The sequence below is a fragment of the Oncorhynchus tshawytscha genome, linkage group LG06 (genome assembly GCF_018296145.1).
Source record: "Oncorhynchus tshawytscha isolate Ot180627B linkage group LG06, Otsh_v2.0, whole genome shotgun sequence".
NCBI classification, from domain to species: domain Eukaryota; kingdom Metazoa; phylum Chordata; class Actinopteri; order Salmoniformes; family Salmonidae; genus Oncorhynchus; species Oncorhynchus tshawytscha.
The window spans coordinates 24,070,899-24,095,125 of NC_056434.1; the positions used below are offsets into that span (position 1 = coordinate 24,070,899).

The 24,227-nt window shown below is 42.2% G+C and overlaps 3 protein-coding genes across 8 annotated transcripts; 2 read left to right on the plus strand and 1 right to left on the minus strand.

The window, feature by feature from the left end:
• Positions 1–22: 22 nt before the first annotated feature.
• On the minus strand, positions 23–16,905 carry ciapin1 (cytokine induced apoptosis inhibitor 1). Of its 4 annotated transcripts, none has more exons than XM_024423385.2 (9): positions 16,786–16,905; positions 5,922–6,084; positions 2,286–2,429; positions 2,114–2,193; positions 1,859–2,027; positions 1,698–1,774; positions 1,489–1,610; positions 576–657; positions 23–482 (listed from the first exon to the last, which is right to left on the minus strand). In XM_024423385.2, exons 2-9 carry the CDS (start codon positions 6,076–6,078, stop codon positions 372–374), a joined length of 942 nt encoding a protein of 313 aa, XP_024279153.1. In that variant the 5' UTR covers positions 6,079–6,084; positions 16,786–16,905; the 3' UTR covers positions 23–371. The 4 variants fall into 4 exon arrangements, with proteins under 4 accessions (XP_024279153.1, XP_024279155.1, XP_024279152.1 ...); XM_024423387.2 differs by lacking the exon at positions 16,786–16,905 and adding an exon at positions 7,279–7,410 and having other exon boundaries at positions 1,698–1,771; XM_024423384.2 differs by lacking the exon at positions 16,786–16,905 and adding an exon at positions 7,279–7,410.
• Positions 7,325–15,781, plus strand: LOC112252281 (ubiquinone biosynthesis protein COQ9-B, mitochondrial). Its single transcript, XM_024423383.2, has 9 exons — positions 7,325–7,460; positions 9,245–9,479; positions 12,946–13,081; positions 13,201–13,343; positions 13,466–13,550; positions 13,987–14,091; positions 14,417–14,572; positions 15,252–15,305; positions 15,576–15,781. Exons 1-9 carry the CDS (start codon positions 7,403–7,405, stop codon positions 15,609–15,611), a joined length of 1,008 nt encoding a protein of 335 aa, XP_024279151.1. The 5' UTR covers positions 7,325–7,402; the 3' UTR covers positions 15,612–15,781.
• polr2c (RNA polymerase II subunit C) lies at positions 15,917–20,384 on the plus strand. 3 transcript variants are annotated; one of them, XM_024423388.2, is made up of 9 exons: positions 15,917–16,247; positions 16,598–16,647; positions 18,622–18,690; positions 18,797–18,849; positions 18,964–19,092; positions 19,190–19,241; positions 19,376–19,544; positions 19,640–19,714; positions 19,957–20,384. In XM_024423388.2, exons 1-9 carry the CDS (start codon positions 16,162–16,164, stop codon positions 20,099–20,101), a joined length of 828 nt encoding a protein of 275 aa, XP_024279156.1. In that variant the 5' UTR covers positions 15,917–16,161; the 3' UTR covers positions 20,102–20,384. The 3 variants fall into 3 exon arrangements, with proteins under 3 accessions (XP_024279156.1, XP_024279157.1, XP_042179038.1); XM_024423389.2 differs by lacking the exon at positions 16,598–16,647; XM_042323104.1 differs by lacking the exons at positions 15,917–16,247; positions 16,598–16,647 and adding an exon at positions 16,902–17,634.
• Positions 20,385–24,227: the final 3,843 nt, after the last annotated feature.

Genomic DNA, 24,227 nt, shown 5'->3' on the forward strand with positions numbered 1-24,227 from the left:
ATTGACTCTGTAAATGACTTAGTCTGTTTTCAGGATTTCCCATTTAATAAGACTTTTTGTAGAAAACAATACAGATAGTAATATACACATGGTTAATTGAACTGACATTTATTATGGACACCTGTATGGTGAGTGCCCTGTGAAATCTTCATTGTATGTCCAGGAACAGTTTTTACATGGTCAAATAAGCCTGTAACCTGGATTTTTTTGCTACTTCAAACTACCTGCTTTTCGCTCTTATACATGAGATGTAGAAGAGCCATTCTGACCATCTCAGTGAGAACCTGGCATTGGTCATTGACTCCAGGGGGTGGGAGGTTAGAATGATGTAAGGAATGTGATATTCCAGAAAGTATATATTGTGGTTGTTCCTAGGCATCATTTAGCCCTGTGTTGGCTAGTACAATCTTCTCCCCAGGTTTGAAGGCAGGCATCCCAATGTATGGACAGCTGGCACATCGGAAGGCATCGCCCAGGTAACACTGAAATTCAGGTCAACAATTACAAACTGGCTTCACAAAGATGCTGGTGTTGACAGCCATGGTGGTTGCATAGGGGCAAAGAGTGACACTCACACTTCCACAGGCGGACTTGGGCTGGCTGATTGTCTTGGCACCCTTGCTCTCCTGTTCCAACTCCTCAGCAAGACCACATGAGCTACATAGGAGTAATGACAAACAAGGCAACAGTAAGCATGCCGTCCCCCACAAATGATGCAGCGACCCCCTTGGACTAAGTGTAATTTTGTAAATGGGCAAAGAAGCATCATTCACCCAAGTTGTTAAAATCAGTCCAGTTGTTGGATAATGCGTAGGTTTGCTAGACTCATCTTTCAGCACTGAGTTAAACATGTTCATTGCTTGTTATAGCGTCACCGTGTGGTTGATATAAATGTCCTCGCATATGTTGATACTTGAGTGTTTGCAACATATGCACCAAAATTGTGTTACAATATGAATATCATTGACCGATTTATATACATTTGTTCCAGACCACACCCATGTTAATTGGCCAATAGTGGCCAGGTACTATTCTGGAAAATATTACATTGAGAGACCTTGGTCCATAGATTATATATATACACACCACTCATTTGGTGCCAACAGAGTGTTTTTTTTACCAAATTTAAAATGGTGGAAAATCTGACCTTATGGGTCTCTGAGGCAAATGTGTTCCTTGTGGGGAGAGGGCCCTATGTACTGAATTTCATGACTTAAGGTCAAACAGGGTGAGGGGTGTGACCTTTCAAAGTTCACATTTTCAATCTGGAGACAAATCCACAGTCACCTCCCCAATTTCATTGTGGGGGACATTTACAAGAGACTAGTTATGATACAAGGCAACCATGTGTGATTATCTCCATATTTGCACTAGAGATATTCAATAATCAGTTGAACTTTATCACTTGTGATGATGCCAACTAACTTGTTGGTGTATGGGTGAGCCCTCTTTTCTGGAACCAAAGAAAGAGTGAGGGGTGTTTCTTACCAGTTCTTGCAAGCCTTCTTTTTCTTGGTGGTTCCGTCACCACAGGAGGGCGCTTTGAGGGAGGATGCGTCTGGCTTCTTAAAGTCATCTGCATCCAACAGCGCATCTGAATCTACCAGGTCCTGAGAAGACAAGACAAGGGAGTGGCATATTGAGAATCACCATCAGAGAAATATAAAAACGAAAAAATACACAAATCAATCACTCACCACATCATCATCATCCATGTCATTGGCTGACAGGGTCCACGCCCTGGCAGCATTGGGGTCAAGTACAGGTTTGTCTACTGAAACAAAATCAATTACATTTTCAAAGGAGACCAGGAGGAGTAGTATGAAATGTTAACAGAAGGAAGGAGAACTCCACATACCTGGTTTTGAGGTCTTTTTCCCAAAGGAAAGCTTCAGCTGGCTTGAAGAGCCCACTTCAAAGTTGGGTTTAGAAGCAGACATGCGCACCCTGGATAGTGTGTTACCCTGGAAGCCTGTGTATGTCTTCAGGGCAGACACAGCCTCTGGGGTCAGGGGTTCTTTACTGACCTGTCAATGTTGGTAAAGAAAAAGTGTGTAAAGTACACAGTGCCTGGAGGAGTGAATCTATGACATTCCAGTGCTGGTTTACTCACCTCAGTCACTGACACCAGGCCAGACAACTTCAAGGCTGATATAAGCTTCTCAGCAGTCCTCACTTTTTGGTCATCAGTTCCTAAGGACAGGTGTCAAGAATCTGAGTCCAATACTATGTGTCCTCAATCATGACCAGGACACTCAAACACTTTGCGCTCTCCACCTTCTTACCTGTAACAGGTTCTTCAAGCACTAGTTTTCCGTCAGGTTTGATCACTCTGGCCATCTCTGCTAGTGTCTCTGAGGTGTGGACAGAAAAGCTGTCAGAGAGTACACTTGAGAGGACCCAGTCGTAGCTTGATGCTGCATGTGAAGCTGACGAAAGGAGAGAAAAGAGCATGTAGTTAATAAAATTGTACAATCCGATGCCCTTATAACAACTGTATATATAGCTAGACATATCAGACATGGATTGTTCACACCCATGACACCCACCAGCTCAGATTTAAAAAAAAAAAAAAACAATCCTGTAGTTAAAAGCAGATAAGATTTGCATTCCTCCAACTTTATTCTGTTTATATACCAAACATCCGAGTTGAACCAAACTTTTTTTTCTAATAAGACATGTGGAATCCAACTAAATAGTCAAAAGCCACCCACGGACCCCCCACGCCAAACCCACCCCAACAACGAGTATACCGTATCAGTTCTCTATGTCTGACAAGTACTGTATGTAGTAGTATGGAGCAGTTAGGGTTATGTCCTATCCTACATCCTGATATTCTGACCACTAGATGGTGCTGTTCTTGCTAGTAGTTAATTTCTGACAAATAGTTTGATTTATAGTGACACTTATTCACCTGAGGATCTGTTACAACACTTAACCTATGCTTGTTCTTAAACCAATGCATTGACATGTGGGTCGTTCCACATGTGGGTCCACATGTGGGTCGTTCCACCTCAAAAAGCCCCCCTCAATGTTAAAGGGAAAAATACATATTGGTTTCCTTACCCTGTAAGCAGTTTTTATTTTTTATTTATTTTTTATTTCACCTTTATTGAACCCGGTAGGCTAGTTGAGTTGTTCTCATTTGCAACTGCAACCTGGCCAAGATAAAGCATAGCAGAAAAGTAAATAAATAAAAACAGTATGGGGATGAGGTAGGTAAAAATGGGTGGGCTATTTACCGATAGACTATGTACAGCTGCAGCGATCGGTTAGCTGCTCAGATAGCAGATGTTTGAAGTTGGTGAGGGAGATAAAAGTCTCCAACTTCAGCGATTTTTGCAATTCGTTCCAGTCACAGGCAGCAGAGAACTGGTACGAAAGGCAGCCAAATGAGGTGTTGGCTTTAGGGATGATCAGTGAGATACACCTGCTGGAGCGTGCTATGGATGGGTGTTGCCATCGTGACCAGTGAGCTGAGATAAGGCAGAGCTTTACCTAGCATGGACTTGTAGATGACCTGGAGCCAGTGGGTCTGGCGACGAATATGTAGCGAGGGCCAGCCGATTAGAGCATACAAGTCGCAGTGGTATAAGGTGCTTTAGTGACAAAACGGATGGCACTGTGATAAACTGCATCCAGTTTGCTGAGTAGAGTGTTGGAAGCAATTTTGTAGATGACATCGCCGAAGTCGAGGATCGGTAGGATAGTCAGTTTTACTAGGGTAAGTTTGGCGGCATGAGTGAAGGAGGCTTTGTTGCGGAATAGAAGTTTATTGACAAGTTATGACAGCAACCCATGCTTTGGTTTTGTTTACTTTGCCAAACTCCAACTTTTTTGCATTTGTGGCACAAATTCAATGCAAGTCAACGTTAGCTTTAATAGCATTTTTGCTATTGAGTTATAAAATGTATTGTAAGATACTTTAGGATGATTTGGACATGAAGCATGAAACTGCTAATATTAAGTACCATTAACCACGTTTCCATCCACAGTTTTTATGCGATTAAAGACATACCGTATTTTTTTTAAATCATGACAGCTGTGATGGAAACAGGACGTTTAGGTTTTTAAATGCCAACAGAATTTGTTCGTTCGACCTGGTGGGATCTTTTTGTGTCAGTTAAATTAATTATACGAGAATGGCAGTGGAAACGCTTTTATGTGCAAATAGTTATATAATAACCATCATATTGAAGTAAACTTGGATTTACGAGATGATATGTTGTGTGGTCCTCCCACTACAATTCGGGAAACCATGCAGTTTAATTAGGCTACAGATGAAATAGACAATGAACTTCACGATGGTGAAAGTACATGGTGATCTTGAAGCTCCTTTTAAATAAATATTGATAATATTCTGGTGACATGATGATTGATGCTTGACTGCCATTTGACAAATTAATAATCTCATCATGTAGAATACCCTACAGTAGGTTATCTGCAAACTGATGCCTAGAGCACATGTGCCAAGACCAGAGTAGTAGACACATTTGCTATTTAACACAACAGTTTGTGATAAAACTAAATCGGTAGAGTTTTGGAAACACGTTGAACTTTTGATTTTTATTCAGGTTGTCACACACAGATTTTTATCCACAACAAGTCCGTTTGGTGGATACACCACTGCTGGGAGAATACGCATATTTTCTTTATGCAGATTCTAAAATATTTGCATGGAAATCTGTCGCTAAATTGGTTGGAAACCTAGCTACTAACTTGCATTGGATTTGTGCCACAAATGCTAAAAAGGTAGAAATCATGGATTGCTGTCATTTCAAAACAAAAAAAACAGAACAGCACCATCTAGTGGTCAGAACTTGGTAATATCAGGATGTAGGATGGGACATAAACCTAACAACAGGGAGGGAAAACATCACCAAATTCACTGGGAATACATTACATAACATGAAAAAACACAATACTCAGAGCTGCAGCTCCATACTACTTGTTAGACATAGGGAACTGATACTGTATACTGGTTGTTGGGGTGGGAGTGGGGTGTATTGGCGTGGGATGTGGGGGGGGGGGGGTCCGTGGGTGGCTTTTGACCATTTCTTTGTAATCCTCATGTCTTACTCATTGTTACATTTTTTGGGGGGTCCAAATCAGATGTTACTTAATATATTTATTGAACATTACAGGAATCCTATCATTTAAAAAATGGCAATTTGGGTGCGATCAACTAGCTTTATTATTTCAACAAAATAATGTTGCAGGAAAGCTCATATTATCTGTTTCTAACTACAGAAACAATTTCGTAACAATCTGAGATGGCTGGTGTCAAAATCCTCTGTCCTGTGCTTTTTGAGGTGGAACGACCCACATGTCAATGCATGGGTTTAAGAACAAGCATAGGCTAAGTGTTGTAACAGATCCTCAGGTGAATGAGTGTCACTATAAATCAAACTTTATGTCACATTTGCCGAATACAACATGTGTAGACCTTACCGAGAAATGCTTACTTACAAGCAGTTCAAGAAGAGTTAAGAAAATATTTACCAAATATTTACCAAATTATAAAAAGTAACACAATAAAACAACATTAACGAGGCTATATACAGGGGGTAACGAGTCAATGTGCGGAGGTACAGGTTAGTCGAGGTAATCTGTACATGTAGGTAGAGGTGAAGTGTACATGTAGGTAGGGGTGGAGTTATGGGCTCCTGAGTGACGCAGAGGTCTAAGGCACTGCATCTCAGTGCTAGAGGCGTCACTACAGACACGCTGGTTCGAATCCAGACTGTATCACAACCGGCCGTGATTGAGAGTCCCATAGGTCGGAGCACAATTGGTCAAACATCATCCGGGTTTGGCCGGTGTATGCAGTAATTGTAAATAATAATTTGTTCTTAACTGACTTGCCTAGTTAAATAAAAATAAACAAATTACAGATGAATACGCATAGATAATAAACTTACACATCATAAGTCTTTCCATATTCTCCAGGGACACTCGGCCATCGGTGCCAACCATGGCCCCTAGACTCTCTGCCAGCTCCTTCAGGGTTGTTGGGGACGAAGGCTGGCTCCACACCAAAAGCACCTTATCTCCTGCTTTCACACCAAGGTCTGCCATGTCCTCCTGCAAAGCAGCAATCAATTAACTCAATGTAATTTAAAATCGACTAAAGAAACCACCACAGGACAGCTTCTCCTATCAGACTTGACTTATCTGAGTGGGTGGACATCCTGCTGATAACTAAGCAGGGAGACAGGAGTTTTACTAGACCAGGGGAAGACAAGAAGCAATAGGGTTTACTCATTCCAAAATCTGTCCTTGTACACTGTTCCCAGAGCGCCGGAGATGTGGATGTCGATTTAAGGCAGCTCCCCGAACCTTTCCGATTTAGACTGGTTGGGTTAAATGCTGAAGACACATTTCAGTTCAACGCATTCAGTTGTACAGCTGACTAGGTTCCCCCCTTTCCCTTTAGTATTTTTTTTATGCAGGTCAATTAAAAAATGTATTGCTAATTTGCTACTTGGGGCTTATTTGATAAAAAATATGCTTGTAATGGCTAGGTTGTTACAAAATGTAGTGATATAAGTTGACGCCGGTGGCATTTCGGCATCTTATATTGGAGTTGTGCACCTGTTATTCACACGCGTATCTGCCCTATCACTGATCTCGCCTGCCTTCCATCTTTGAAGACATGCATTTCCATTGTTAGAGCGGTCACTCGACTATCTTGTCAATATAATAGATCATCTTTGACTAAAGCACCCTGATAGCAGCAGTCACATGACCTGAATGATTGCGAAACATAAATAATACACAATGCTTTACTAATTTATGTTCGGATTTCACATTTTCAGGACTAGTTACTGCCAGCACCTTGCATCAGTTACACATACATCAGGATTAATGTTAGTATCTCTGTAGTTCAGGGCTAGAATCCAACCTCATAATAAACACACATGAAATGTGACATATTCTAGAACCGACTAGAAACCAAAAACGTTTCTGGCAAACGACGTTACTACCAGTCAAACAGACACCATCAAGCATATTTAACCAACTTGTGTTCTATAAATTATATTGGTCTTATCGCCTCGTTTAATTGTCTTTGTGACAACCAGCCAGCTAGTAACGGCGTGACATAGAAGTTCATTAACGCTAGCTAGTATAAGCTAAAAAGTTCCAATCAAAATGTATGTTTTCGCTATGCAAACTCAACAAAACGTGTAGTAATTCCGCTTTCACTTTGAGAATTCTGAACATTAAATAGGGCAAAGGGGGTTCGGTCAAAGTTAGATCACCTGCTTGCTAACTTACCTCTCCGGTCAAAACAATTGCCTCGTTCAAAACAACTGGGAAATATTCGACTTGCGTGCTGCTTAAAGAGAGTCGCGTAAAAATGACGCGTCTGATATCTTCAAAAAACAGTTCGTAGCTAGATATGGCGGCGCTGCTACAAGGACTTCGAGTTGGAAGAACCCTTCGATGTCTTGGCAGCGGTGAGCCAAGACTTGCTAGTTGGTCTTAGTCTAGACATTAGCTCAGGAACTTGTTTTTGGTAATCGTGTAGATTGATTTAGGTCTAAATCGCAAGAGAGCTTGCTAACTAGCTAGCCAACCAATGGGAACACACTTATCGGAGAAGGTGATAATGAAGGACAGAATTTGATTACATAATGTTGGCTAACTACTCATTGCAAGCTACATCTCAGCGCAAGAAAACATTTAACTTAGTTATCACTACTACAAGTATTAAGCTCTTTATTGCAATACACGTAGCTAGGTAACGTTAATATGCAATAATTGACCCCTTAAATTGTGAGAGGGTGGCGAGTCCAGTCAGCCTGCTTGTATTTTCAAACTACCTAGCTACATAGGGACTCCCCCACCCATTATTTGGCAACTATACTGAACAAAAATATAAAGTTTTGGTCCCACGTTTCATGAGCTGAAATAACATATCCCAGATTTTTTATTTCGCACAAAAAGCTTTTCTCTAAAATGTTGTGCATGGATTTGTTTACGTCGCTGTTATTGAGCCTTTATCCACTGCTTCTCAGTGCTAGAGGCGTCACTACAGACCCTGGTTCGATTCCAGGCTGTATCACAACCGGCCGTGATTGGGAGTACCATAGGGTGACGCACATTTGGCCCAGCGTTGTTAGGGTTTGGCCCAGCGTTGTTAGGGTTTGGCCCAGCGTTGTTAGGGTTTGGCCCAGCGTTGTTAGGGTTTGGCCCAGCGTTGTTAGGGTTTGGCCCAGCGTTGTTAGGGTTTGGCCCAGCGTTGTTAGGGTTTGGCCCAGGGTAGGCCATCATTGTAAATAAGAAGCTAATCAGGTGCATTTTGTGCTGGGGACAAAAGGCCACTAATGCAGTTTTGTCACAACACAATGCTACAGATGTCTAAAATTGAGGGAGGTTGCAACTGGCATGCTTGACAGCAGGAATGTCCACCAGAGCTGTTGCCAGAATTAAATATTAATTTCTCTACAATGAGGCTCCTCCAACATTGTTTTAGAGAATTTGGCAGTACGTTCAACCGCAGACCACATGTATGGTGGTGTGTAGACGAGCGGTTTGCTGATGTCAATGTTGTGAACAGAGTGCCTGATGATGGCAGTGGGGTTATGGTATGGGCAGGCATAAGTTACAGACAACGAACACAATTGTATTTTATCGATGGCAATTTGAATGATACAGTGACGAGATCATGAGGCCCATTGTCGTGACATTCATCTGCCGCTTTCAGCATGATAATGCACAGCCCCATGTCACAAGGATCTGTACACAATTCCTGGAAGCTGAAAATGTCCCAGTTCTTCCACGGCCTGCATATGCACCAGACATGTCACCCGTTGAGCATGTTTGGGATGCTCTGGATTGACGTATACAACAGCGTGTTCCCAACAATATCCAGCAACTTTGCACAGCCATTAAAGGAGTGGGACAACATTCCACAGGCCACAATCAACAGCCTGATCAACTCTATGCGAAGGAGATGTCGTGCTTCTAGAGGGAAATGGTGGTCACACCAGATACTGACTGGTTTTCTGATCCATCCCCCTACCTTTTTTTGAAGGTATCTGTATTCCCAGTCATGTGAAATCCATAGATTAGGGCCTAATTTATTTATTTAAATTGACTTACATGAACTAACTCAGTAAAATATGACATTTATATTTTTGTTCAGTATAAGTTAAGCTAATACATGTGCTCAGGACACAGGATGCAAAGTTTTAGTATGAACATAATTACAGCATCTTTCTCTGATTATTTATTCTAGTGGTGGTTCCAAAAACATCCAGTCCCCAGTGTAATTGCCTGAGACGAGGCTTGCACTGTGCTGCATTTCGGCTTCAGGAGGACAAGGATAAGTCCATCCCAGTCCCTCCATCCTCCACCGTATCCCCGACTACAACTTTCCACGAACATTATCAAGCTCACCCATCTGAACATGACACAGCCACATCAGCGCAGGAAGCTGCTGCTGCTGAGGAGGCTCCCCAGCCCAACATCAGGTTAGGATGATACTGCAAACTGACACTTACACACCGTACCAATGCATAACATTACCATACCACATTGTGACATTGCTGCTGATCTTGGACACCCAGAACTAACATCTTTAGTGTGTCAGATGCTCAAATAAATTCTGGGGGGCGACATGTTAGAAAATGTACTAACGAGATTAGCGAAATCTCCACCCGTCTAAACCGTAACTCTCAGTCAGTCTATTGGCCACACCTGAAAAATCGTGAGTACCAGAACAAAGTTCCAATTGACAGATTGCATCTGTCCGCGAGAGATTACATTGCAACTGGAACAACATTGTCATTTTGTTCTTAAGTTACTCCTGACATGTGTATGCCAACCGTCTACGCTGTGTTCTCTGGGGTTTTTTGCGTTATTTGTAAATTTTTTGTACATAATGTTTCTGCAACCGTATCTTACTGCAAAAAAAGAGCTTCTGGATATCAGGACAGCGATCACTCACCTTGGATTAGACTAAGATTTTTTTCTTCAACAAGCAGGAAGCACAGAACATTCCCCAAACACCAGAACAGGTCCAATATCCCCGTTAGTTGCAAGAGGAGGAGACGCAGGTATAGAGGACGCAGAGCGGGATGCCTTGTGAGGACCCGCAGGAGGCGAGTGGGAAAGCTGCCGTTACCGTCAATATTACTCGCCAACATACAATCATTGGACAATAAATTAGACGAGGTACGATCACGAATATCCTACCAACGGGACATCAAAAACTGATATCCTATGTTTAATGGAATCGTGGCTGAATGACGACATGGATATTCAGCTAGCGGGATATACGCTGCACCAGCAGGATAGAAAAGATAGAACAGCACACTCCAGTAAGACGGGGGGCGGCGGTCTGTGCATATTTGTAAACAACAGCTGGTGCATGAAATTTAAGGAAGTTTAGATTTTGCTCGCCTGAAGTAGAGTATATTGTGATAAATTGCAGGCCACACTACTTGCCTAGAGAGTTTTCAGCTATACTTTTCGTGGCTGTTTATTTACCACCACAGACAGATACTGGCACTAAGACCACACTCAGTCAGCTGTATATGGAAATAAGCAAACAGGAAACCACTCACACAGAGGCGGCTTTCCTAGTGGCCGGAGACTTCAATGCAGGGAAACTTAAATCTGTTCTACAAAATTTCTATCAACATGTTAAATGTGCAACCAGAGGGAAAAAAATTCTAGACCACCTGTACTCTACACACAGAAACACATACAAAGCTCTCCCTCACCCTCCATTTGGTAAATCTGACCACAACTCTACCCTCCTGATTCCTGCTTACAAGCAAAAATTAAAGCAGGAAGCACCAGTGACTCGGTCTATTAAAAAAAAGTGGTCAGATGAAGCAGATGCTAAACTATAGGACTGTTTTGCTATCACAGACTGGAACATGTTCCAGGATTCTTCCGTTGGCATTGAGGAGTACACAACATCAGTCACTGGCTTTATCAATAAGTGCATTGAGGACGTCGTCCCCACAGTGACTGTACATACATTCCCCAACCAGAAGCCATGGATTACAGGCAACATCTGCACTGAGCTAATGGGTAGAGCTGCCGCTTTCAAGGTGTGGGACTGTAACCCGGAAGCTTACAAGAAATCCTGCTATGCCCTGCGACGAACCGTCAAACAGGCAAAGCGTCAATACAGGGCTAAGACTGAATCATACTACACCATCTCGAACGCTCGTCTTGTGTGGCAGGGCTTGCAAACTATTACAGAGGGAAGCACAGCCGAGAGCTGCCCAGTGACACGAGCCTACCAGATGAGCTAAATCACTTCTATGCTCGCTTTGAGGCAAGCAACACTGAAGCATGCATGAGAGCATCAGCTGTTCCGGACGACTGTGTGATCACGCTCTCCGTAACCGATGTGAGTAAGACCTTTAAACAGGTCAACATACACAAGGCTGCGGGGCCAGACGGATTACCAGGACATGTGCTCCGGGCATGTGCTGACCAACTGGCAGGTGTCTTCATTGACATTTTCAACATGTCCCTGATTGAGTCTGTAATACCACCATAGTCCCTGTGCCCAAGAACACAAAGGCAACCTGCCTAAGTGACTACAGACCCATAGCACTCACGTCCGTAGACATGAAGTGCTTTGTAAGGCTGATAACTCACATCAACACCATTATCCAAGAAACCCTAGACCCACTCCAATTTGCATACCGCCCAAATAGATCCACAGATTATGTAATCTCTATTGCACTCCACACTGCCCTTTCCCACCTGGTCAAAAGGAACACCTATATGAGAATGCTATTCATTGACTACAGCTCAGTGTTCAACACCATAGTGCCCTCAAAGCTCATCATTAAGCTAAGGATCCTGGGACTAAACACCTCCCTCTGCAACTGGATCCTGGACTTCCTGACGGGCCGCCCTCAGGTTGTGAGGGTAGGTAGCAACACATCTGCCACGCTGATCCTCAACACTGGAGCCCCCCAGGGGTGTGTGCTCAGTCCCCTCCTGTACTCCCTGTTCAACCACGACTGCATGGCCAGGCATTACTCCAACACCATCATTAAGTTTGCTGATGACACGACAACAACAACACCGACAACGACGAGACAGCCTATAGGGAGGAGGTCAGAGACCTGGCCGGGTGGTGCCAGAATAACAACCTATCCCTCAACGTAACCAAGAATAAGGAGATTATTGTGGACTACAGGAAAAGGAGGACCGAGCACATCTCCATTCTCATTGACGGGCTGTAATGGAGCAGGTTGAGAGCTTCAAGTTCCTTGGTGTCCACATCACCAACAAACTAGATTGGTCCAAACACACCAAGACGATTGTGAAGAGGGCACGAGAAAAAGCCTATTCCCCCTCAGGAAACTAAAAAGATTTGGCATGGGTCCTGAGATCCTCAAAAGGTTCTACAGCTGCAACATCGAGAGCATCCTGACTGATTGCATCACTGCCTGGTACAGCAATTGCCCGGCCTCCGACCGCAAGGCACTACAGAGGGTAGTCCGGCTACCCGGACTATTTACATTGTGTCCCTTTTACGCTGCTGCTACTCTCTGTTTATCATACATGCATAATCACTAACTATACATTCATGTACATACTACCATCAATTGGCCCGACCAACCAGTGCTCCCGCACATTGGCTAACCGGGATATTTGCCTTGTGTCCCACCACCCACCAACCCCTCTTTTAAGCTACTGCTACTCTGTCCATCATATATGCATTGTCACTTTAACCATATCTACATGTACATACTACCTCAATCAGCCTGACTAACCGGTGTCTGTATATAGCCTCGCCACTTATTTTTCACTGTCTTTTTAATGTTTTTATTTCTTTACTTACCTATTGTTCACATACCTTTTTTGCACTATTGGTTAGAGCCTGTAAGTAAGCATTTCACTAACGTCTACACCTGTTGTATTCGGCGCGTGTGACAAATAAACTTTGATTTGATGGTGCAGTTATGTAGACCAGAGTGGAGAACAAGGAGAAGACTATGAAACAGAGGAGCAACTGCAAGTGCGCATCCTTAACGCTGCGCTGGACTTTGTCCCACTACATGGTTGGACTGTTGAAGCCATTTCAGCAGGAGCTGAGGTTAGTGAGTTTAGGGATGTTGGATTCACTGTAGTTGTGTGGATGGAGAGGTTGGAGAGTGTAAGGTAATGTGACTAAATATAATTGTTGCTTTCCTATCACTGTTTTCCTCTGAGCAGACCCTGGGTCTCTCAGCAGCCTCCAGTGGAATGTTCCAGAATGGGGCAGGGGACCTGGTCCTGCACTTCATAGCTCAGTCCAATACCCAGCTAACAGAGCAACTGGCAGAGCATCACAATCAGGTCCAACTTGGTCAGGCAGAGTAAGTTCCCGCACTCTAAAATTAGCAGGTGGAAGAATGATATTGCAGTTAGGATTCAAACATGTATGTGATATGTTATTGGTATGTATGTGAGCATGTGTTAACTGCAGATTTTCTTGCAGACCAAAGAAAACTGCTGAGTTTCTTAGGGATGCAGTGGAAACCAGATTGAGGATGTTGACCCCATACATAAATAATTGGCCACAGGTATCTTGCACACAACACAGTATAACAATTGGGCCCTATGTGCCCTAGACCTTGACAACTGACGGTTAATCCCCTCACCTTGAACCAGTTCAAGCTACTCCTTGATATAAGGTAGCCTAATCCTGTAATGTCTTTGACACACTAATAGAGGCAACCATTTATTACACCTGTACACCACAGGAGGTTGGTGGCACCTTAATTGGGGAGAACTGGCTTGTGGTAATGGTTGGAGCGGAATAGTTGGAGTGGTATCAAACAAATTGTTTCCATGTGTTTAATGCCATTCCGATTTCTCAGTTCCAGCCATTTGCCATACAGCTTACTTAGAAATGTATCACTGCCATCCACATTCTTAGTCTCTCCCAATTATTTTTTATTATAATCTAACAAATATCATTTTTTCCCTGCTGATTAAAGTACATCTTCCTTTTTCCAGGCTTTGAGTATTCTGTTTCTGCCACACAACATACCAAACAGTCTGAAGCACCTCTCCACCCTGGTGGATGATATCTGGTACTATGCTGGAGACCGCTCCACAGATGTGAGTCGATCCCCTCCGCCTAAATACCCCTCTTCCCATGTCTTCCTCACCCCTTTTCATCATCACCTCATACTATCTGGCCTGCCTCTGCAAAGGTTACTACTCACCACCTCTCCCTCTCACTTTTAGCACAGTTTACTCCTTTAATCCATCTCCTATGCGCTATAATATCCCTATTTTACATGTGTGCTACTGACATTTGTCTAATCCAAATATTTATATTTCCATCATGACGAAGGTTTTAGGATAGTCTGTCAACAACCACTATGCTGTGTCTGTTTATCAAAATCCTATTTTTTCAGTTTTCCCTCTGTTCTCATCTCAGTTGAACTGGTATACAAAACGAGCTGCACTGACCGGGATCTATAACACCACAGAGCTGGTGATGGTACAGGACTCCTCAGAAGACTTCCAGGACACCTGGAACTTCCTTGACAACCGCATCCAGGATATTGCCAACATGGCCGACGCCACCAAACGGGTACCATTTCCTCAGTCTGTGTATAGTCTCTTAATATACACTACCGTTCAAAAGATTGGGGTCACTTATAAATGTTCTTGTTTTTGAAAGAAAAGCTCATTTTTTGTCCATTAAATTTACATCAAATTGATCAGAAATACAGTGTAGATATTTGTTGTAAAATGACTATTGAATCTGGAAACGGCTAAAAAGAAATTCCAATGGCACGTTGTGTTAGCTAATCCAAGTTATTTTAAAAGGTTAAATGATCATTAAAGCCTTTTTGCAAAAATGTTTTCTAATGATCAATTAGCCTTTTAAAATTATAAACTTGGATTAGCTAACAACGTGCCATTGGTACACAGAAGTGATGGTTGCTGATAACGGGCCTCTGTACGCCTATGTAGATATTCCATTAAAAAGAAATATACAGTTTCCAGCTACAATTGTTAATGTTGTAAATGACTGTCTGCACTGCATTTCTGATCAATTGTATGTTATTTTAAATGGGCAGAAAGTGGTTCTTTCAAAAACAATCATTTCTAAGTGACCCCAAACTTTTGAACAGTAGTGTAGGTAAATGGTCACCAGTAATGAAATGTAAAATGTATAAATCATTAGAAAGACCTTACTAGTATACAACCTATATTACGGGAACTCAATACGTGTAATTGACATCTTTTGCTATTGTGTCCTGTAGGTGACATCCACAGGAGAAGCAGTGGTGCAGGGGCTTATGGGAGCTGCTGTTACGGTGAGGATGCTAGAGAGAATATGCATGTTTGAGATGCACAGAATAAAGGATTATAATAACACATTGACAGCTTAAACGCTTCTCTAGACATTGTGAAGATATGTTGTATCTGTGTCTTGAACACGCACAGCCTCATTGCTTGTAACCTTTGGTGGCTTTTTTCCCCCAAAATTCTGCATTGTTTAAATGATAATACCAGGCACTGCATTTGTTTAGTTCCAATTGTATTTCGTGTGTTTAGTAGTGACTGGAGATTTCTCTATTTTTCAGCTGAAAAATCTAACCGGAATTAACCAGAGACGGTGAAACAAGATGGCCATTTCTGTTCCACCATCCCCTCTAATCTCTGCCAGCCAGCATCATACCCACTCCTATCCCTTTTGTATAAAGGACACAAAAATGTGATTGTATTTGAAACATTTTTGTTCGGCTCCATTGAGAGTTCCTAAATAAATTACAGATTAATTACAACAGAACAATTTTCTATTTGTTTTTCACCCAAATTGATTTAGGATGAGGACAAAGCATAATTGGAAAGTGTCAACTAAGAAACAAACCTATATTAGATATATCCTGTGTGTATTAACACCTATCTCTAGGAGTTCCTACAATGCGTTAACAACACTGCATGGATTTTATCTTGGTGCGATTTTTTTTAAATTTAGAACATATTTTAGGACGTCACGGGGTGTGACCCGGATGTTAAAAAAGAACCCGCCCACCACGACTGACCAATCAGACTATTGATTTATTTCGACCAATAAGCGGTAAGCAATTTGAGGCCTTCCCGGTGGCGTTGTTTAGACCGACAAGACGTGTAAACTTTAATGTAAATTGCTTTTCTTATACGTTAACCATGCCGTATGCTAACCAGCCAATAGTGAAGATCACAGAACTGACGGATGAGAATGTTAAATTTGTCATTGAGAACACCGACCTGTCGTGAGTAACCATTCAACTGATTATCAAAAAGTTGTTAGCGAGCTTGTGATAGGGTAGCCAATGTTAGCGCGCCTGCGATAAACTTGATAATCACAGCTGTAAATGTTTTGATCGTTGTACGTGAATAAATAAGTTGCAATGGAAACACGTGTGACTAACTAGCTAACGTTAGTTGGCTTGCAAGGGTGGCGCACCGGGGCTTAAACCATTGTCTCTCTTGGCTCTTATCTGGGGTCGTGGTGCTCGACGACATGGAGGGCTTGCTGCTAGATCATATTCTTATTACAAGAGACTGCTAATGTCTAAAGTTTCACATTAATTCTTTCACGTGTGTTATCTTATTTATACAGGGTTGCGAATTCCATCCGACGTGTCTTTATGTCAGAGGTTGCAACAATAGGTAAGAGTGATTCAATCAGGCTGTACACAATTAATTGGTACTAGTGTATATACAGCCTGAAACGAATAGCTGCTGAATCGTGTAAATAAATTGTCCTTACAAGACAGAATATTTATATAAAATTACATTTAAACTTACTCTATCGGTTGTATGTGAGATGTGTCCTTCAGCTGCTCGAAATGTGCAATATGGTGTAATTGCAAACCGCAATTCGAGGCGTTTTTTGATGTGGGCGTTCCTTTATCAGGTACGCCAATTTGTGCCTGCCATTGGTCAATTCCGGTGTTATGATACTGGTTTCTTGACACAGATGATTTGTTTACATAGGTTAGGATAAGTACCGTGGCAGATTTTAAAAACAAATATCTTATGTTTCACTATTTCTCAATAACAGCTGGTGTGCGAAATTAAATATTAAGGGAGTCTCAAGGTTTTGCTCACCTGAGGTAGAGTATCATGATAAGCTGCAGATCACACTATTTACCAAGAGTTTTCTATTTTTTCGTAGCTGACTATTTACCAACACAGATGCTGGCACTAAGACCACAGTCAATGAGCTGTATAAAGCCATAAGAAAATGCTCATCCAGAGGCGGCATTCCTAGTGGCCGGGGGCTTTAATGCAGGAAAACAAATCTGTTTGACCTAATTTCGACCAGCATGTTACATGTGCAACCAGAGGGGGGAAAAAAACTCTTGACCACCTTTACTCCACACACAGAGACATGTACAAAGCTCGCTCTCCCCTTCCATTTGGTGAATCTGACTATTATTCTATCCTCCTGATTCCTGCAAACAAGCAAAAACAAAAGCAGGAAGTACCAGTGACTCACTCAATACGGAAGTGGCCAGATGACGCAGATGCTCAGCTACAGGACTGTTTTGCTAGCACAGACTGGAATATGTTCCGGGACTCATCCGATTGCATTGAGGAGTATACCACATCAGATACCGGCTTCATCAAAGCACATCAATGACATTGTTGACCGTACGTACATACCCCAACCAGAAAGTTTCTTCAAGTGCAGTCGCAAAAACCATCAAGCGCTATGAAACTGGCAATGTAGAAAATAGTTGAAATAAAAACCCTCGAGTGAGTAGGTGTTCTAAAACTTTTGACCGGTATTGTACATATGACCTCAACTAACCTGTACCCCTACACATTGACTCGGTACCAGTACCCCCTGTATATAGCCTCGTTGTTATTTTATTGTTGATCTTTTTATTTTATTTAGTCTATTTTTCTTAACTGCATTGTTGGTTAAGGGCTTGACAGTAAGCATTTCACGGTAAGGTCTAGTACACCTGTTGTATTCGGCGCATGTGATAAATACAATTTGAATTGAGATTAAGATCATTAACGTGGCTGGTTAGGATCATTACTGGCATGGCAGGTTTAGGAGAATGAGGTTAGGAAAAGGGTTTGGGGTTAGGCTCAGCTACATTGCTACAGTCAACAACTGATGTCCCTGAAGCGAAAGAAATGTCCACAGACCAATGGCGAGCATCAATGGGTGTAACTTCACATCAGAAATGCCCCTAATTGCAGTCTGCAATTACTCTTCTCAAAAATCGAGACAAAGTACCCACCTGAAAATATTGTTTACTCTACTTTTTATAGAGGCATATTACCGTCTCTAAAAAGTTGGGTAAACAATACTTTCCTGTGGATATTTTCTCAAATTACGGGAAGCTGAAAGACTAACAGCACAGACAAAGAGTAAGTTTTTAAATGTAATTTTATTCATCATTCTGGCTTGTAAGGAACATTTTAGATGATTTTGCAGGCATTTGTGTCAGGCTGTGTATATACCAATTGTGTATTACAGCCTGATTTAATCAGACTAGGTAAAATACAGCATCACCCATGGTTGTTATAATCTCATGAACGTGTAGACATTTGTTAGTCATGTCCTCCCCAGTCCCCACAATGATTAATATTTTTGGAAGTGTTCATGTCCTTGTTTAATTTCAGCTATTGATTGGATTCAAATTGATGCAAATTCTTCTGTGATCCACGACGAGTTTATTGCTCACAGAGTGGGTATGTAGTTAATGTATTATAAGATTCTATGTTTTTTTTTCTCCCTTTCTCCTTTTATACCAATATTGTACTGATCACTAACTCAGTCTATGGTCACATTTTTCAGGTCTTATTCCCCTTACCAGTGATGATGTTGTGGACAAGATGCAGTACTCCAGAGTAAGCATTTGGACACCTGATGAAGACCAGACAATGGCTGAAAGTTATGTTGCCAGCCATGCTCACTTGAAGATAAAACCACTAAGTCTTTTCACCTATTCCCGTCTACCGCAGGACTGTACATGTGACGATTTCTGCCCAGAATGCTCTGTTGAACTGACACTGGACGTTCGCTGCACAGAGGACCAGACTCGCCATGTGACCTCACGAGACCTGCTGTCCAACCACCCTCGAGTTATTCCTGTGAGTGCGCTTCCATTCAACAGTAATTCACATACAGATTTTCCTCCCCTTATTATTTTGTTCAGGAGCGAGTTGACTTATCTTATTTGATCTTTAGGTGACCTCCAAGAGTCGAGACAATGATCCCAATGACTATGTTGAACAGGATGGTAGGCTGCTCTTTCCAATGGTTTTCTATTCAAGTATTTTATTATAAAAATTTGGTCTCTTACATTCATTGCCGCTCTCGCATTATCATTCTACCCTCTTCCTCATCTTGGCTCTGCCTCCTTCCTCTCGTCAGACATTTTGCTGGTGAAGCTTAGGAAGGGTCAGGAGCTGCGTCTCAGAGCTTATGCCAAAAAGGGTTTTGGCAAGGAGCATGCCAAGTGGAACCCTACAGCAGGGGTGTCCTTTGAGTATGACCCAGACAATGCACTGAGGCACACTGTTTATCCACGGCCAGAGGAATGGTGGGTTACATTTCAATGTTCTTAATGGAGACCCATGACCGTATTCTGTGAGGGGGAGAGTTACTGTGAATTGACCCAGAGTTTTTCTGTCTCAGGCCAAAGAGTGAATACTCAGAGATTGAGGAGGATGAGGTGCAAGCACCCTTTGACCCCAATGGCAAACCTGAGAGGTGAGTATCAGTTAATTGGAGTCTAAATGGTTCTTTACCAGTCAGTACCAATGTATTGAATTACATGTCTGTTATTGAGCATTTGTGTCCTTCAGTGTCAACTGTCGCATTCCAATGATGACTGTGATACAGGTTTTGATGGTGTTAAAGCAGTATGTGATGACAAAAGATGGTGAATAATGATCAGTAGGAAAGATGGTAGAGATGTCACTGTTAATTTGTGTTGTGGCACAAACTTGCAGGTTCTATTACAACGTGGAGACATGTGGCTCACTGCGACCGGAGACTATCGTCATGTCTGCTCTGGCAGTGCTGAAAAAGAAACTGAGTGATTTACAGACCCAGCTGAGCCACGAAATCCAGAGTGATGTCCTCACGATCAACTGAGTCCTGCAGTTTTAGCCAGTTCTACACTGCTCACAGAGATCAGAAGCAGACCCAGTTCCAAATGATGGATTTATTTGATGGTAGCAAATTTGTAATATTGGCAGGAGAAATGTTGATCCAACCATATCAGCTCACCTACTGATCGTCTGTTTCTACATCATCCACCATATTGTTTTGTCTACATCTCTGTTTTGTAGAAGTTGTTTGTAGGATTTTTTTTTTTTTAATTGTATTTTGTGTAATGAACCTTGTCTTTTTTTCAATAAACCCCCATTTTCATCCAGCTTGAAAGTGATTGCCTTTTAATCTAAATAAGGTGGTGAATTAGAGCATAGGTGAGCAGACATTGTGACTTGGGTATATGTAGCCTACTAATGTGGGCTACAAGGTGTCACATCAATATTTGAAGAGAACACTACAGAATCGCAATGGTGTCTTGCGATCATTACTTGATATTCAGACAGTATCCAACTCATGCATCACTGGCCTGTTTTGGCTGAATAAGTGATCAGATTTCATTATTGTAGTTACCATTAAGGAAAGGAAATTGGGTTGATTTTGTTAGCTTTAATTAGCATTACAGGGTCCCAGCTTTTCAGTACTCAGCCAAACGCGTAAATGTAGCCTACAACCTGTCCTGACGAATGAAGTTCTGGCATGACAGCCGGTAGCATAGCTATTAGAGCGATGGGTCAGTAACCGCTAGTTCGACTCCCTGAGCCTACAAGGTGAACAATCTGCCCTTGAGCAAGGCACGTAATCCTAATTGTTCCAGGGTCAGAGTTGATAATGGCAGACCATGGCCATGACACCACTCTCAGAAGGTGTCTCCAGGAGAGTTGGGATATGGAAAGAAAACAAATGACTAATTCACAGATGCGTATTAATACACACTTGTACATGTGGGAATTAAGACAAATATTAGCACCCACCAAATTATGATTTATGTACATTTTCGGTGCTGCTCGAGCCCAATCTAGTCACGGCTGCAAAACCGAGCGTTGATATTTTGGGGATAATCTCAATCGCGTTCTCCTCGCCTCTTTCTGAAAACCCATTGGAGGAGAATGTTATGGTATGTTTGGCAGCATGAGTGAAGGATGTTTTGTTGCGAAATAGGAAGCCAATTCTAGATTTAATTTTGGATTGGAGATGTTTGGGTCTGGAAGGAGAGTTTACAGTCTAACCAGACACCTAAGTATTTGTAGTTGTCCACGTATTCTAAGTCAGAGCCGTCCAGAGTAGTGATGTTGGACAGGCGGGCAGGTGCACGTAGCGATCGGTTGAAGAGCATGCATTTAGTTTTACTTGTATTTAAGAGCAATTGGAGGCCACGGAAGGAGAGTTGTATGGCATTGAACTCCTACTACTCCTATTCTTCACTTGAAGAGGAAGAGTCATACCAATGGCAGTTCCGGCTCTGATCCTTCCATTGAACCACATCCAGACATTGACATGTTCTGGTACACATTCATATTAAAAGTATACCAAAAGTCTCCAGATCTTCCCATGATCCCAGTGTTATTGACCGAATAACATGTAGGCTTCATTTTGTCACAATAACATGTTGACTTCACAAACTATAGAGAGATATTCAACTGGATCATTATCCTTCTGGTGAGACATTCTCTCTGGATACTAAATGAGCTATGCAGGGAAAGAGAAGAGACCAATGGCGTATTTTGTTTGGGTTTTTCCCACTCAGATCCTGACCCATGCTCACCTGTTCATGGATAACTTTATACAGTGAGTACATGACACACACACACAATTTGCAATTCATGTGTTTTATTTTTTCTCTGACCTCTTCTGAACAGACATGGCTGCTTAATTGATTTGAAGAAGGTCTTGGAACACCTTTTGGAGGACACTGACTGGCCATCTGTCTACCTCATACTGGGTGAGGCTTTGTCATCCCTGAACTATTGTCAGCTTTGATATACAGTACCCTACCTCAAACAACTGCACAAGGAATATACTGTTAATGAATATGAGTAATAAACTCACTCATCCTTCATGCTTCTCTCACTCTTGCAGCTGCCAATATGTTTGCAATTGCTGCTCTGCTACTTGAGGTGTCTGGATAAGGTGAGACAAGTCTACCCCGGCTTTTCAAATAGGAGCGGCTCAGCTATGTGAACTGTCTCACAAAGGTTGATGTGTTGATTCTAGGGAACACTGTCCCCCAGTGCAGGGTGCTGTTTACACCTGGGGCACTTGGGATAACTGACACATTTTCCTGCCATTCTATATGATTCTTCAAAATCAACAGTAAAATACCACAAATATGATCTGCACAGATATCGACCTGCACTTACCATTCTAGGTTATGGCTCAGTTGCTATAAATCACCTGGATTTCTGCATAGATTAGTCATAAAATGTATCTGATCATCTTAGTCACAACAATAGACAAGTAGTGTGCTTAATTAAACACACAAATTGTATTTTTCTTGTCTATATTGAATACAGAATTTAAACATTCACAGTGTAGTTTGGAAAAATTATGTGAACCCCTAGGCTAATGACTTCTCCAAAATCTAATTGGAGTCAGCTAACCTGGAGTCCGATCAATGAGAAAAGATTGGAGATGTTGGTTAGAGCTGCCCTGCCCTATTAAAAAACTCACACATTGAGTTTGCTATTCACAAGAAGCATTGCCTGATGTGAACCACGCCTTGAACAAAAGAGATCTCTGAAGACGTAAGAATTGTTGAGTTGCATAAAGTTGGAAGGGTTACCAAAGTATCTCTAACAGCCTTGATGTTCATCAGTCCACGGTAAGACAAATTGTCTAGAAATTGAGAAAGTTCAGCACTGTTGCTACTCTCCCTAGGAGTGGCCATCCTGCAAAGAGGACTGCAAGAGCACAAGATGCTCAATGAGGTTAAGTATAATAGAGTGTCAGCTAAAGACTTACAGAAATCTCTGGAACATGCTGACATCTGTTGACGAGTCTACTATATGTAAAACACTAAAGAATGTTTTTCATGGGAGGACAACATGGAAGAACCCACTGCTGTCCAATTTTTTCTCTGACCTGGATGTTCCACAGCGCTACTGGCAAAATATTCTGTGGACAGATGAAACTACAGTTGAGTTGTTTGGAAGGAACACACTGTGTGGAGAAAAAGAAGGCACAGCACACCAACATCAAAACCTTATCCCAACTGTAAAGTATGGTGGAGGGACCATCATGGTTTGCTTTGCTGCCTCAAGGCCTGGACAGCTTGCTATCGTCGACAGAAAAATGAATTCCCAAGTTTATCAAGACATTTAGCAAGAGAATGTTAGGCCATCTGTCCGCCAATTGAAGTTCAACAGAAGTTGGGTGATGCAACAGGACAACGACCCAAAACACAGAAATAAATCAACAACAGAATGGCTTCAACAGAAGAAAATAAGCCTTCTGGAGGGACCCAGAGTCCTGACCTCAACCCGATTGAGATGCAGTGGCATGACTTCAAGAGAGCAGTTCACACCAGACATCCCAAGAATATTGCTGAACTGAAACCGTTTTGTGAAGAGTGTGGTAAACCGTTGTGTTGAGCATGCAGAGATTTACACAGAGACAGGGAGGCTTTAGTCCACAAAAACAAGTTTACTAACACAGAAAATAAACATTAAAGAAAATCACTTAGGTTTGGCTCGGTCCTTCTTCTCTACTGTGGCTTGGTGTCGGTCTCTCACGGTGTGCCACCGTGCTCCTTTTATTTGGCCTCCACGGCTGGTTGGCACTTTCCTCTAATTACCTACACTTAGCGCTGTCTGTGTCGGGGTGCCTAGCTCCCGTATTCCCAGCAGAAGGAGCCAACGTCGCCTCACGCACCTCCCCTCTTATTACCATCCTCCAGGGTAGACCTCCTGGGATACCACAAGAGAAATGGTCCAAAATTCATCCTGACCGCTGTGCAGGTCTGATCCTCAACTACAGAAAACGTTTGGTTGAGTTTATTGCTGCCAAAGGAGGATCAACCAGTTATTAAATCCAAGGGTTCACATACTTTTCCCACCCTGCACTGTGAATTTTTACACGGTGTGTTCAATAAAGACATGAAAACGTATCATTTTTTTTGTGTTATTAGTTTAAGCAGACTGTGTTTGTCTATTGTTATGACTTAGATGAA

What these genes read in the sequence shown, in the direction of transcription:
- LOC112252281 (XM_024423383.2), top strand. Translation starts at nt 7,403, where the DNA reads ATGGCGGCGCTGCTACAAGGACTTCGAGTTGGAAGAACCCTTCGATGT. An exon ending in GTCCAACTTGGTCAGGCAGA is followed by an intron (nt 13,344 to 13,465) that starts GTAAGTTCCCGC and finishes ATTTTCTTGCAG; the next exon opens with ACCAAAGAAAACTGCTGAGT. An exon ending in TTATGGGAGCTGCTGTTACG is followed by an intron (nt 15,306 to 15,575) that starts GTGAGGATGCTA and finishes TCTATTTTTCAG; the next exon opens with CTGAAAAATCTAACCGGAAT.
- polr2c (XM_024423388.2), top strand. Translation starts at nt 16,162, where the DNA reads ATGCCGTATGCTAACCAGCCAATAGTGAAGATCACAGAACTGACGGAT. An exon ending in TGACTATGTTGAACAGGATG is followed by an intron (nt 19,242 to 19,375) that starts GTAGGCTGCTCT and finishes TCCTCTCGTCAG; the next exon opens with ACATTTTGCTGGTGAAGCTT. An exon ending in TATCCACGGCCAGAGGAATG is followed by an intron (nt 19,545 to 19,639) that starts GTGGGTTACATT and finishes TTTCTGTCTCAG; the next exon opens with GCCAAAGAGTGAATACTCAG.
- ciapin1 (XM_024423385.2), bottom strand. Translation starts at nt 6,078, where the DNA reads ATGGCAGACCTTGGTGTGAAAGCAGGAGATAAGGTGCTTTTGGTGTGG. An exon ending in GCCTGGTGTCAGTGACTGAG is followed by an intron (nt 2,028 to 2,113) that starts GTGAGTAAACCA and finishes CAACATTGACAG; the next exon opens with GTCAGTAAAGAACCCCTGAC. An exon ending in CCAAGTCCGCCTGTGGAAGT is followed by an intron (nt 483 to 575) that starts GTGAGTGTCACT and finishes CCTGAATTTCAG; the next exon opens with TGTTACCTGGGCGATGCCTT.